Genomic DNA, 13,002 nt, shown 5'->3' with positions numbered 1-13,002 from the left:
GTTGCCCAAGCTAGAATGTGATGGCGCAATCTCGGCTCACTGCAACCTCCGCCTCCCAGGTTCAAGTGATTCCCCTGCCTCAGCCTCCCAAGTAACTGGGATTACAGGTGCCCATCACCACACCCAGCTAATTTTTCTATTTTTAGTAGAGACGGGGTTTCATCATGTTGGCCCAGCTGGTCTCGGACTCCTGACTTCAGGTGATCCACCCACCTCGGCCTCCCAAAGTGCTGGGATTACAGGCGTGAGCCACTGCGCACTGCCCTCATACAGTAGATTAAGGAAACAAAAATAATGCAAAAACATGGGTACATCTCAAAGTTAGAATGTCAACAAAATAAGCCAAACACAGAATACCTATGGTATGATTTCATTCATGTAAAGTTCAAAAACAGCTAAACGAACCTGTGGTGAGAAGTTCAGAACAGCAGTTACTTTTGCGGGGGTAGATATTAACTGAGAAGGAACACAAAATGGGGGTTGTTCTATATTTTCATCTGGGTGGTGGTAGTAAGGGTGTATACCTATGTAAAATTTCATCAAGCTGTACACTTAAGATTTGTACACCTTTTCTGCATGTAAATTATACTTCAAGGGGAAAAACTTTTTAAGGAAAAGATACATTTATCTAAAGCACACCCCTAAATAAGTAAATAAGAATTAGAAGTGGGGGGGCGGGGCATAGAATACTTGAGTGTAACATTTATTTAGGAGGGGAAAGTCAACATCCCTCCGTGTTGGGAGATCCACTGCTCTCTTCAAAGCTGTCAGACAGAGTCGTTTGCGTCTGCAGAGGTTTCGGCTGGGAGTTATACCTGATGTAAATGATGAGTTGATGGGTGCAGCACACCAACATGGCACAAGTATACATATGTAACAAACCTGCACGTTATGCACATGTACCCTACAACTTAAAGTATAATAATAATAAATAAATTAAAAAAAAAAAAAAAAAACATCCCTCACACCAGAACCATACCCACCAATTCTGTCTTTGATTAGATTTTAATATCCTCTTGTAAAACTACTCACTACTTTCGTCAACTACATACTTACACACATTGACTCAGGTCAACATTGAAAACTTACACTGTCAGTATGTCACTAGTTTTCTTTCAGCTAGCATACCACCTGTGCAGGCATATAGGTTAATAAAATAAATCCAACTATCCCATTATTTCTCCTTCTTAACTTTTATCTCATAGGAAAAGCATGACCCACCACATCATCAGTGTAGTGGAGGCACATTATCCAAAAATCAGATTATCATTTAAATGCAATTTTTGATTGACAGAATAAGGTGATTTATATCAGGAATTCTATAGGGCAATACTATAAATGAAAGCTAATAAAGATATTTCAGCTTAAAAGCCATTAACTAGATGTACAACCTCGCTCAAGCCACCTTAACTTTTGCAAGGCTTCTGCAACTCCCCCAGGAAAGAGAGTTCCGTTTGCACAGATATGGCAAATATATGACAACGGGGCTGCTACTCCACTCTGAACAGCCACTACTAATGGATCAGAGATGGAAACAGAAATGGCACCTGAGGTGAAACTTATCTGCCATTCCTAGATAAGTGATCTAAGCTTCCCTCCCCTTCTAACTTTCTACTGTCTGTGACCTACTTGCAACAAAATACATTTGCACTGAACAGCTTAGACACAGATAAATACAATACACACAAGCTAACTTAAGGACTTAAGGGGACCTCAAAATATAGAAATCTTTTATCATCTTTAAATGTACAGTTTTTAAAAAAAATATGTCACTACTTAAACATTTCTGTATTTCAGATGTCAAATTCTAGATCAAGTCTAAATGGGAAACCCTTAGCTGAGCGTGGTGGCTCATACCTGTAACCTCAACACGTTGGGAGGCTGAGGTGGGAGAATCACTTGAGGCCAGAAGTTCAAGACCAGCCTGGACAACATAGTGAGAACCCCATCTTCACAAAAAAATTTAAAGATCAGCCAAGCATTGTGGCGCATGCCTGTACTGCCAGCTACTTGGGAGGCTGAGGTGGGAGGATCACTTGAGCAGAGGAGGTTGAGGCTGCAGTAAGCCATGTTCACACCACTGCACTCCAGCCTGTGTGACAGAGTGAGATCGCGTCTCAATCAATGAGAAAAACTTCAAAATGATTTATCTTTCTCAATGTCCCAAACATGTAAAATATTGTTCTCTAATATAAACTATGTTACTGATACTCGGGTATATTTGAGAATGCCTGAAATGATCCCCATGAAAAAACTTTACTGAAAAGCTTCCTGGAAAAACAAACAAAATGAGAATGTTTACCTTATTTCTTACTCGAAGAGAATGCACACCCAATTACAAATGTACACAGAACTCATAAAGGTGATCATCCTGACAGGTGTTTAGACAATTACATAATTCTGTCAAAGTGTTATTTCTAATAATTCATGTGGCTTCTGAATGTCACAAGTTCCCTATATAGCAATTCCACTAAGTGTTCCACTCCAAAATTTCCAATTCCTTCTCCTGTTCCCTTTCAAACTCCCATTCCCTCAGTCAAACTTGCAATTATCAGAAAAACATTCCAATTCAAGTGAAAAATTTTTTTTCCCCTTTTTTTTTTTCAGGAGAGAAAGAGTCAGGTAGAGATAGGTAAGTAACAATTGTCTGGTACCAACTCAAAGTGAAAACCCATAGAAGGGAAAGAGATTCATCAATTAAAATGTAAGTATCTCCTAAGACCCAATTCTTGTGCCAGGTGCTTGATAATCAACAGAGGGCCCACACCCATGACAGAGATTAAAGTAGCCAGAAAAAAATAAGCAACTAAAGTAATATCAATAAAACATACAACCATGAGTTAGGAAGAGGATGTAATATAGTCCTAAATGTCATGGAAGGCCCCCATGAAAAGATGAGACAAGAATACCATAATATTTGAGAAAAAACATGGCATACTCAAGGAACAGCAAAAACTATAGTTTATTTGACATATGAAGGGCAAGAGATGAGATTCAAAGATCATGGATGCCTGCAGAAGCCACTCTAAGGAGCTGGACTTTATCTCCAAAGGTAATAGTCACTAAAACTAACTTGTCTGAGGAACATAGACACACTTTTTCAAAGGTCTCTATCCGTCTACTTTACTCACTGTAAAGGTGGCCAAAAGGAAAGTGTGAAGAAATAACAAAAAGGGAAAGAAGATAAATAGTACTTCAGAGACTTCTAGGATATACTCAGACAACTTAGGTTAGAGCTACAATGCCTGGAACACAGAAGCTCAATCATATGCTTCCTTATGCAGTATATGCAGAAGGGAATTATGGCAATGAAGAATCAAGAGCTCAAACTTACATTACTGTATTGACCAGGAAGTCCTATAAAGAATTATATTTCTATAGAATTAAAAATGCAGTTCTGTCAGCCTGGACAACAAAGTGAGACCCCCATTGCAACAACCAAAAAAAAAAAAAGTTTTTTTAAGAGTTGGGCAGGGTGGCACACGCCTGTAGTCCTAGCTTCTCGGGAGGCTGAGGTGGGAGGATTGCTTGAGATTGGGAGGTTGAGGTTGCAGTGAGCCATGACCACACCACTGCACTCCATCCTGGGTGACAGAGTGAGACCACTTAAATTAAAAAAAAAAAAAAAGATACAGTTCTGGTTTTTGTCTATTTTTTTAACAGGCTTGGTTGGTACTTTTTTCTTTTGAACTGGGTTCAATTTAAAAGACTATTCACCTTGTTATACATGTATCTAAGCATGAAGTCCAGTAGAAATGACTTCCCTTTACGAAAAGCTCCTGCTACAGATACCACTACTATGTTAAGATCTCGTATGTGCTCCTGTAGCAGTATCTGCTCCAAAGCTTCTTCATCAAGTTCAAAGTTATGGTCATCTTCATGAGCAAGAACAATCTGTACTGGACATGGTTTCTTCATAACCTCATCAGAATTTACTAAGTCATCATCTTCATAATTCTCACCTAGAATTTAAAAAGAAAGAAAGTGGTTACTTTAATCCCTACATTACGAACTTTCATTAAGGACCACAACTAAAGCAAAATTTCAAATAAAAAATTGCCCCTTCCCTCATTATATATTATTACAATGTTCCTTTGGATTTCTCACTCCTTCTGTAACAGGACAAAGAATGCTGATAAGATTTCCCACTTGATATGGTTGGCTGTGTCCCCACCCAAATCTCATCTTGAATTGTAGCTCCCACAATTCCCACATGTTGTGGTAGGGACCCAGTGGGAGGTAACTGAATCATGGGGAGGTTCTCTCCTGTGCTGTTCTCATGATAGTGAGTAAGTCCCACGAAATCTGATGATTTTATGAGAGGTTTCCCTGCACGAGCTCTCTTCTCCTCTGCCACTATGTGAGTGAGATTTGCCTTTCACCTTCCACCATGATTGTGAGACCTCCCCAGCCACATGGAACTGTGAGTCCATTAAACCTCTTTCTTTTGCAAACTGCCCAGTCTCAAGTATGTCTTTACTACCAGCATGAAAATGGACTCATACACCATTATACATACAGATAATAATACTAAATATGGCCTCTATCTCAATGAAGTCCTAACAGCTAAATGTGAACAGCAGCTGTTTTTGAGCCCTGTATTATTCTGTAAATAACTTTTGCAACTGTATGCACACAAAAACTAAAGAGGGGAAAAATCAATTTCACCTAATGCTTCAGATCCCAATTTTCCTGTAAGCATCACCTAGAAAATTTACAAACATTACTCTCCTTTATAAACGTTAAAAACGTATATTAAAATTGTTCATGTGGCTGGGTGCAGTGGGTATAATCCCAGCACTTTGGGAGGCCAAGGCAGGTGGATCACCTGAGGTCAGGAGTTCAAGACCAGCCTGGCCAACATGGGGAAACCTCTTTTCTACTAAAAATACAAAAATTAGCTGGGCATGGTAGCGGATGCCTGTAGTCCCAGCTACTTGGGAGGCTGAGACAGGAGAATCACTTGAACCTGGGAGGCAGAGGTTGCAATGAGCTGAGATCACGCCACTGCACTCCAGCCTGGGCAACAGAGTGAGACTCAGTCTCAAAAAACAAAACAAAAAAAAATTATTCATGTTATTTTTCATTCTGAAACCTAAAAAGGAAAATTAGGGTTCTAACAAGTTTCCAAAAATGATACTTACAATGAGTCCCTAATTTAATAACAGTAACCTAGTACTACAGCCTCCTCATTAAAGCAAAGCATAGGATTAATGTTCAGTAAAGAACAGTCAGTGACATGCACTTATATCTCAGAATTTCATCTCCCACTGGAGCTCTTTCTTACCAAACACTACAGCCACCACTTTAAGACTACATAGTTCCCCAAAACAGCCATATAAACCCTTCCTTTGTTCACCACAACACACTAAAATTAAGGTAACCTTTGCAGACATAACTTTACTGAATAGTGATGAAGAAGTACAGAAATGTAAACAGCAGAGATAAACTTCCAAAGTCTAGGTTTCTGTTCTTCTTTAAAAAAACACCTAGCTTCAGAGGACACATACCTTGTCTGACTTTCTTCTCTACCAACTGCTTGATCCCATGTAGCAACTAGTTACTCCAGGGGACCTTATCTTCTCCCACATCAAAATTTCTAAGAGACTCCCTCCTTGAGCCTGTCTACTAAGTGTCAGTTTCCACTCTAAGGACACATACGGTATCCACTGTTTTCAATGCAATCAATGACTGTCCTACTCTGAGGAGAAAGCCAGTCCACTGAGGTGTGGTACATTATTAGTCAACAGTTCAATAATACCTTATCCACATAACCAATATTCACAGAGCAAAGATTATATAACTACATTAGTGGATTTTTAATCTTATTACCAAAAGAAGCATCTCATTTCTCTGATTTGCAAGGACTATTAGAGTCTTTACCTCCACATCACAAGGCACCTTTAACCGTATATAGCGAAGTCAACAGCACTATTTCAACATGTGCTGCAAACAATGACAATGCATTATAAAGAGCAAGCCGCTTCAAAGGAGAATCTCTGAAAGTAAAAGCAATCATTATTTATTTAAAGAGGACATTATCACTGCCTGTATCAATGGTATATAGCAACAGTCAGGTATGCTATTTGAATGCATGCAAAAAAGTGAACTTTCCAGGAAAAGTTCCAATACAGATAAATTCTAAGCTAATGCCTCATTAGGTAGGTCCAGATAAATAACAAAACAGGATGCAAATGGTGTAAGTTTCTAAGCTTAATTAGTGGTTTAAGACCATGAACTAGGCAGCAAAACTGCCTCGATGTATGTCACTTAACTTCTCTGCACCTGTTTTCTCATCTGGAAAATGGGGGTGTGTAAAACAAGCATAGCAGTACCTAACTCACAGGGTTGTCATCAGGATTCAATGAGTTGAAATATGTATGCTACACAGTAAGCACCATAGGTGTAAGTTAACAGTAACTTCAAAATAACCAATCCAACAGACGCTTTTATTTTCCCCTTGAAATGTCAAAATGCTATGGTGATTTTCACTTGACCAGTGTAGCTGTGTACTGACACTGTCATCCACCCATTTGCTCTGGCACAGACCTGCTGGCTGTCCTTGACATACAGAGATACATCTATGCGTCTTTTACTTACCCCTAAATCTAATCAATAACCATCTTCTTAATTTCTTCATTTCTGAATCTCTATTGATAACATTCCTGCACTTGTCACTGCCATCTTATCTCACATTGTAGCACCTAACTGGTCTCCCCCTTCATTAATAATACTCTTGTCCTCTTACCCAATGCAATGTAATCTCCACAGAGTAGCAACTAAATAATATAGTTAAATGTAAAGTTAACCAAGTTACCCTCCTTAAAATCATTGTTACAGAGGACTAATGACTAAAATCCTACACACGCTCTATAAGGTCCCGTACTCACCTCCAATCTCTGTTACCTCATTTGGTGCTATTCTTCTCTTTAAACCAGTGGTCGCCAACCTTTTTGGTACCAGGGACTGGTGTGATGAAATACAACTTTTCCACAGAACGTGGAGCAGTGGTTTCGGGATAAAACTGTTCCATCTCAGATCATCAGGCATTAGTTAGATTCTTGTAAGGAGCACACAACCCAGATCCCTCACACATGCAGTTCACAATAGGGTTCACGCTCCTATGAGAATCTAATGTCACCGCTGATCTGACAGGAGGCAAAGCTCAGGCACTAATTCTCGCTTGCCTGCTACTCACCTCTTGCTGTGCGACCCACTTCCTATCAGGCCACAGACAAGTACCAGTCCAAAGCCCTAGGGTTGGGAACCCCTGGTTTAAACTAGGTAGCCAAGCTAGCCTTTCATCAGATCCTCAGGCTGCTGTTAAGCTCTTTCTAGATTCTGCTATAATATTCCTCTGCCTAGAGTACTCTTCCCTGTGTTGTTTCCTAATCAATTCAGACTTATTCCTTACATCTCAGCTCAAAAGTCACTTTCCAGGAACAAGAATCTTCCCTGAGGATTCCAACCAAGTTTAGTCATCCTATACTCCCCAAATTTTAATCACTTGAATATTTATGTAAGTACATACTTACTAAATGTCTCCCCACTTGGATTGCCAATTTACCACTTAGTTTCCCATCATAAGCAGAAAATAGACAAACAAAAGAAGAAAGCCCTTAAATACCTTACCATGGCTTCCACAGTCGTATGCGATCTGGGCCCAGCCTCCTCTCTCTAGAAGTGAGCAGGGGACCTTATAAAGCATGTTTCATTTTACAACACACTCCTATTCATTCCCGAAGCCTGGACGATCTGGCCTTCTTGTTGTTCCCTGAGGAAGCTAACCCTGTTTCTCACCTTAGAATTTTTGTCATGTGTTGTCCCCTATCTGGAATGCTCTGTCCTTACAAATTCACATGGTTTATGTTTCCATCATCCAGCTCTTCAGCTCAAAGGTTATCTCCTCAGCGTGGCCCTCCCTGACCACTCAATCTAAATCACAGATCCCCTTCCTTAACACTTCAATGAAACAGGTTTATTCATAGTTCTTTTCAATTCCTAAAACAATCTTTTTTCATTTGTTTAAATGTGTACCTTATATCTCCCGCTCCACAGAATGTGTGTGCCACTAAAGTAAGGATCCCAATCACCCCATTAACCATTCTCTACCAGCACCGAGAACAGTGCCTGACACCTAGCCTAGCAGGTGTCTAGTTTAAGCATTTTACTCAGGAGTCTTACATCTGCCCTTCCTTTTTTTTTTTTGGAGGCAGAGTGCTCTGTCACCCAGGCTGGAGTGCAGTGGTGCGATCTCAGCTCACTGCAACCTCTGCCTCCTGGGTTCAAGCCATTCTCCTGTCTTGGCCTCCAGAGTAGGTGGAACAACAGGCGCCCAACACCTCTCCAGGCTAATTTTTGTATTTTTAGTAGAGACAAGGTTTCCCCATGTTGGCCAGGCTAGTCTCAAACTCCTGACCTCAGGTGATCCACCCACCTCAGGCTCCCAAAGTACTAGGATTACAGGCATGAGCCACTACGTCTGGCCCTATCCTTACCTAGTTTATTAGCAAATGTGATAATCAAATAGTTTAGGGAAATACCTCTGGCAACTCAAGAGTATTAAGTATATATAACACAAAAATTCCATAAAAATTATGAAGTTTGGCCAGGCACAGTGGCTCATGCCTGTAATCCCAACAATTTGGGAGGCTAAGGAGGGCGGATCACCTAAGGTGAGGAGTTCGAGACCAGCCTAACCAACATGGAGAAACTCCATCTCTAATAAAAATACGAAATTAGCCACGAGTGGTGGTGCATGCCTGTAATCCCAGCTACTCAGGAGACTGAGGGAGGAGAATCGCTTGAACCCGGGAGACGGAGGTTGCGGTGAGCCAAGATTGCGCCATTGCACTCCAGCCTGGGCAACAAGAGCGAAACTCCGTCTCAAAAACCAAAAAAAAAAACAATTATGAACCAAGTAAAACACTTTTAAAAAGAACTCAAAAGTAATAACTGCTAAAATATCACAATGACCAAATGTGGAGGTTGGTGATTTTGCTAAAACCAACAAACAGTTTAGTTCTTATTGTAAAGAAAGCATTAGTTGGTTTTTTAGAAGTTTAAGGAAAAAAAAAACCCCACTGGGCAGAAAACCTTTGTTAACTTGAAAATTCACCTACATTAGTTGGCCACAGTTACTATGCGACCAAATTTATTAGCATAGACAAAGACAGGCCTTTCAAATAGACAGAATATGTCTACATATTTGTCACCATTATCTATTCTACAGCCTTTTAAAGAGAAGGGCTAGCAAATAGATTTCAAAGGTATAATGGAGCATAACAATGATGTGATTCACCTGCATCTGTCTACTTACTCCCCATGGTGATTTCTTTACCAAATATGGACTAAATACAGTACTCCATCAAATACTGATATAAGCAATTGAATAAAAGAGACTTGCATGTAAAGTTCATTAGGATACCTGCAAATACTGTATTAGCATTTAGTGATTACCTACAATTAAAAGTCTTTAATTTCGGCACTACACTAAAATTTTAAACTGAAGTTACATCCTGTGTATAAAATAGTGATTTTATTTCCATTTTTCAATGTCAAAAATTTACTGGGAGAAGTAGATTTCAGTCCTCCAGCACATTTTTGTGATTCACAGTTTCAAGTCAGTTCTCCCTACTCTAGCCCCCAAATGGGTCTTTCAAGGTCAAAGCTAAAAGACACCTACAGATGATCACCTGCTTCTCAAATATCTCTCCATACATTAACACTAAGGTACCTACCTAATATCTATTTGCCACAAGGCCTAACAAAAGGAAGGTGTCTTAGTAAAAAGACCTGTGATTGCCAGGGGTTGGGGGACAGGGAGGGATGAACAGGTATAACACAAAAGATTTCTTAGGGCAGTGAAACTATTCTCTATAATACGAAATTGGTTGATACCTGTCACTATACATCTGTGAAAAACCCATTGAATGTACAACCCCAAGAGTGAACCCTAATGTAAAACTATAGACTTTGGATGATAATAATGTGTTAGTGAAGGTTCATCGATTTTAACAAAAGCACCACTGTGGGTGAAATGCTGATGGCGGGGTAGAGTGTGTATATGGAGGGGCAGACAGTATGTGTGAACTACACTTTCGCTTCACTTTGCGGTGAAGCTAAAATTGCTCTAAAAAAAAACAAAAAGTCTATTTAAATAAGACACCTGTCTTTTTGTTGTCTAATCACACTTTATCTTAAATCTGCCAAATTCATACACTCAGCCTGTATTCCAACAGCAAAATTTACACTTCAGGGGTGACCTAGATCCATCAGCAAAATTCAAGCTTAATTATAACTAAGATAATAAAAAAGTGCTACATATCTACATTATAATAAAATGTAGCATTAATGTTAGATTACATGAATCCAAAACTAAACTTATAAAAAGAGAACAAAGAATAATTCACCTTTCAAAAGGAATGAAAGGTATATTTTATTATTCACATTCCAAACAAAAACTTGAAACAAATTTTTATGGGAAGTAACCTTGATTCAGTCTATTCAGTCTACTTATAAAAATTAGTTATCCCACAAAAGCTAAGTAATGTGTTAGTGCCTAGTACTTGAACCTCAACATTTATGTTTCATAACCAAGTGAAAACAGTACCTAGGTATTCAAGTTTATTCTAGCACATATTTTTTAGGAGCCTTAAAGAGGTTATACCATGGTTAAATATATTTCTAGGGATTTATTATAAGGAAATAAAGACGCTAATGAAGATGTTCAAGTTTACCAATTTTATTTCTGGGGGCAAAAATTAATGTTGCATACCTCAAAACTGGCAAGTGGCCCAACAGTTATTTTAGCCATATACTGACATATTATGCAGCCTAAAAAACACATTTACACTCTTAAAAAATTATACATATATATATATATATATTTAACTTCTTTTTTTTTTTTTTTTGAGATGGAGTTTTGCTCTGTCGCCCAGGCTGGAGTGCAGTGGCATGATCTCGGCTCACTGCAACCTCCACATCCCGGGTTCAAGCAATTCTTCTCTCTCAGCCTCCCAAGTAGCTGGGACTACAGGCACCTGCCACCATGCCTGGCTAACTGTTTTTGTATTTTTACTAGAGACGGGGTTTCACCTTGTTGATCAGGCTGGTCTCAACTCCTGACCTCAGGTGATCCACTCACCTCGGCCTCCCAAAGTGCTGGGATTATAGGCGTGAGCCACCGCACCCAGCCAAAAAATATATGTATTGTTTTAAACAGCATAAAATTGGCCAGGTGCAGCTTTTCAAGCACTGTTTTTCAAGCAATGGACAACAAGCAGCACAAGGAAACTTTCAAGGTGAGTGCCATGATCATTCCCAGCTCTTCGCCTGGGAACAATTTCCTAACTATAGCATGAGGAACTAGAGCACAAAAATCTGAGTTCAAGATTACTAGAGCAGTAGGAATCTGTGAGGCAGGATATCAGAGAAAAAGGATCTATGCAGACATGGAGCCCAGAAGTCCTTGGACAAGGACAACAAGCATCACAGGTGCAGGGGAACACAATACTATGCAACGCTTACCAGAAGGAAGCTACTACAGGGTTGAGAGAGAAACATAAGTCAAACATTACTGAGACGCTTTGGAGTTCTGGCCCAGCCAGAGTGGAAAGAAACATCTATACCTCAGGCATCAAGCTGAGACACTAGAATGGACATATCTTAGAATTGAGGGTCAAGTTCTAGAGTAAGGCCTACTGACAATCCATCCAATCAAAGTCTAAAAAAAACCAAGACTTGAAAAGATCTGCAAGCAAGGTACACAGTTTGGAAATTTAGTACCACTAAGTCAGGGAGATTTCCTCTAAGCTTTCCACAGAACCACACTAACGAAGTATGAAGCAAAGCCAAGGTCAAGATCCATCAGTAATTAAACTACTTGCCAAACCAAAAACAAGGTAAGAGAATTCAAAATCTCTACAATGCATAACATTTAACATACAGTATATAAATCAGAAATTACTAGACATACAAACAAAGAAGGAAATGGAGCCCATAGTCAAGAAAGAAAAGCAGTTAACAGTACCAATTCTGCCATGACCCAGATGTTGAATTTAGCAGACAAACGCTTTTAACCAGATACTGTAAATATGTTCAAGGACTTACAGGAAAATAAAGTCTTAATAAATAAATAGATGAGGAGTCTCAGCCAAAAAACTACAGAAACTATTAAAAAAACAAATGAAAATTCTAGAACTGACAAGTACAGTAATTAAAATGAAATACTCACTGGACGGACAGCAGCAGACTATAGGTAACAGAAGAAAGTTTGTAAACTTAAAAAGAGATCAAAAGAGATTTTCTAATCTTAAGTACAGAGAGAAAAAAGAATAAAGAAAAACTAAGAGAGTCTCAGGACCCTATGGAACACTAACCAACGTGCATTTAGAATCCCAGAGGAACAAAGTGAGGCTGGAGCTGAAAACATATTTGAAGAAGTAATAGTCATAATGTTACCAAAATTTGATGACAGAGATTTACAGGTCCAAAAAGCTCAGCAAACCTCCAGTATACAAAGAAAACCACATCAGCCAGACTGCTAAAAACCAAAAACCAAAGATAACAGGACACAGAGCAGAATAATTCAAATAATTATTATATAGTCATTTAACAAGTATACACTTATTATATAGAGCAGAATAATTCAAATAACCACTTCTTATCACATCATCACTGAAGCACTAAAGGCCAGAGGACAAGGGATTGATAGCTTTATAGGGTTTCAAAAAAAGTGTCAACCTAGACTTTTATATTCAGTGAAAATGATCATTCAAAAATGAAAGTAAATAAAGACAGCAAAAGCAAAGAGTATGGCCGGGTGCAGTGGCTCACACCTGTAATCCTGGCACTTTGGGAGGCCGAAGTGGGCAGATCGCAAGGTCAGGAGATTAATACCATCCTGGCCAACATGGTGAAACCCTGTCTCTACTAAAATACAAAAAATCAGCCAGGCGTGGTGGTGCACACCTGTAATCCCAGCTACTTGGGAGGCTGAGG

At 39.3% G+C, this 13,002-nt stretch overlaps 1 protein-coding gene across 10 annotated transcripts in view; it reads right to left on the bottom strand.

Moving 5' to 3' along the window:
* ATL2 (atlastin GTPase 2) overlaps window positions 1-13,002 on the bottom strand; it is a 79,498-nt gene that overhangs the window by 43,893 nt on the left and 22,603 nt on the right. For 8 of the 10 annotated variants that reach the window (XM_065527168.2, XM_045369477.3, XM_045369479.3 and 5 more), the window contains exon 2: window positions 3,718-3,962. The exons of the other annotated variants lie outside the window; for them this stretch is intronic. Coding sequence is in view for 5 of the 8 variants with exons in the window: in XM_045369477.3 (XP_045225412.1) it covers window positions 3,718-3,962 (245 nt within the window). In the remaining 3 variants the exon portion in view is untranslated. The remainder of the gene's footprint in view (window positions 1-3,717; window positions 3,963-13,002) is intronic. 10 annotated transcript variants of the gene reach the window in all.

Source organism: Macaca fascicularis, chromosome 13, assembly GCF_037993035.2.
Source record: "Macaca fascicularis isolate 582-1 chromosome 13, T2T-MFA8v1.1".
Classification (NCBI taxonomy): Eukaryota; Metazoa; Chordata; class Mammalia; order Primates; family Cercopithecidae; genus Macaca; species Macaca fascicularis.
The sequence above is the reverse complement of the archived record's forward strand: the minus strand, read 5'-3'. Positions and strand labels throughout refer to the sequence as shown.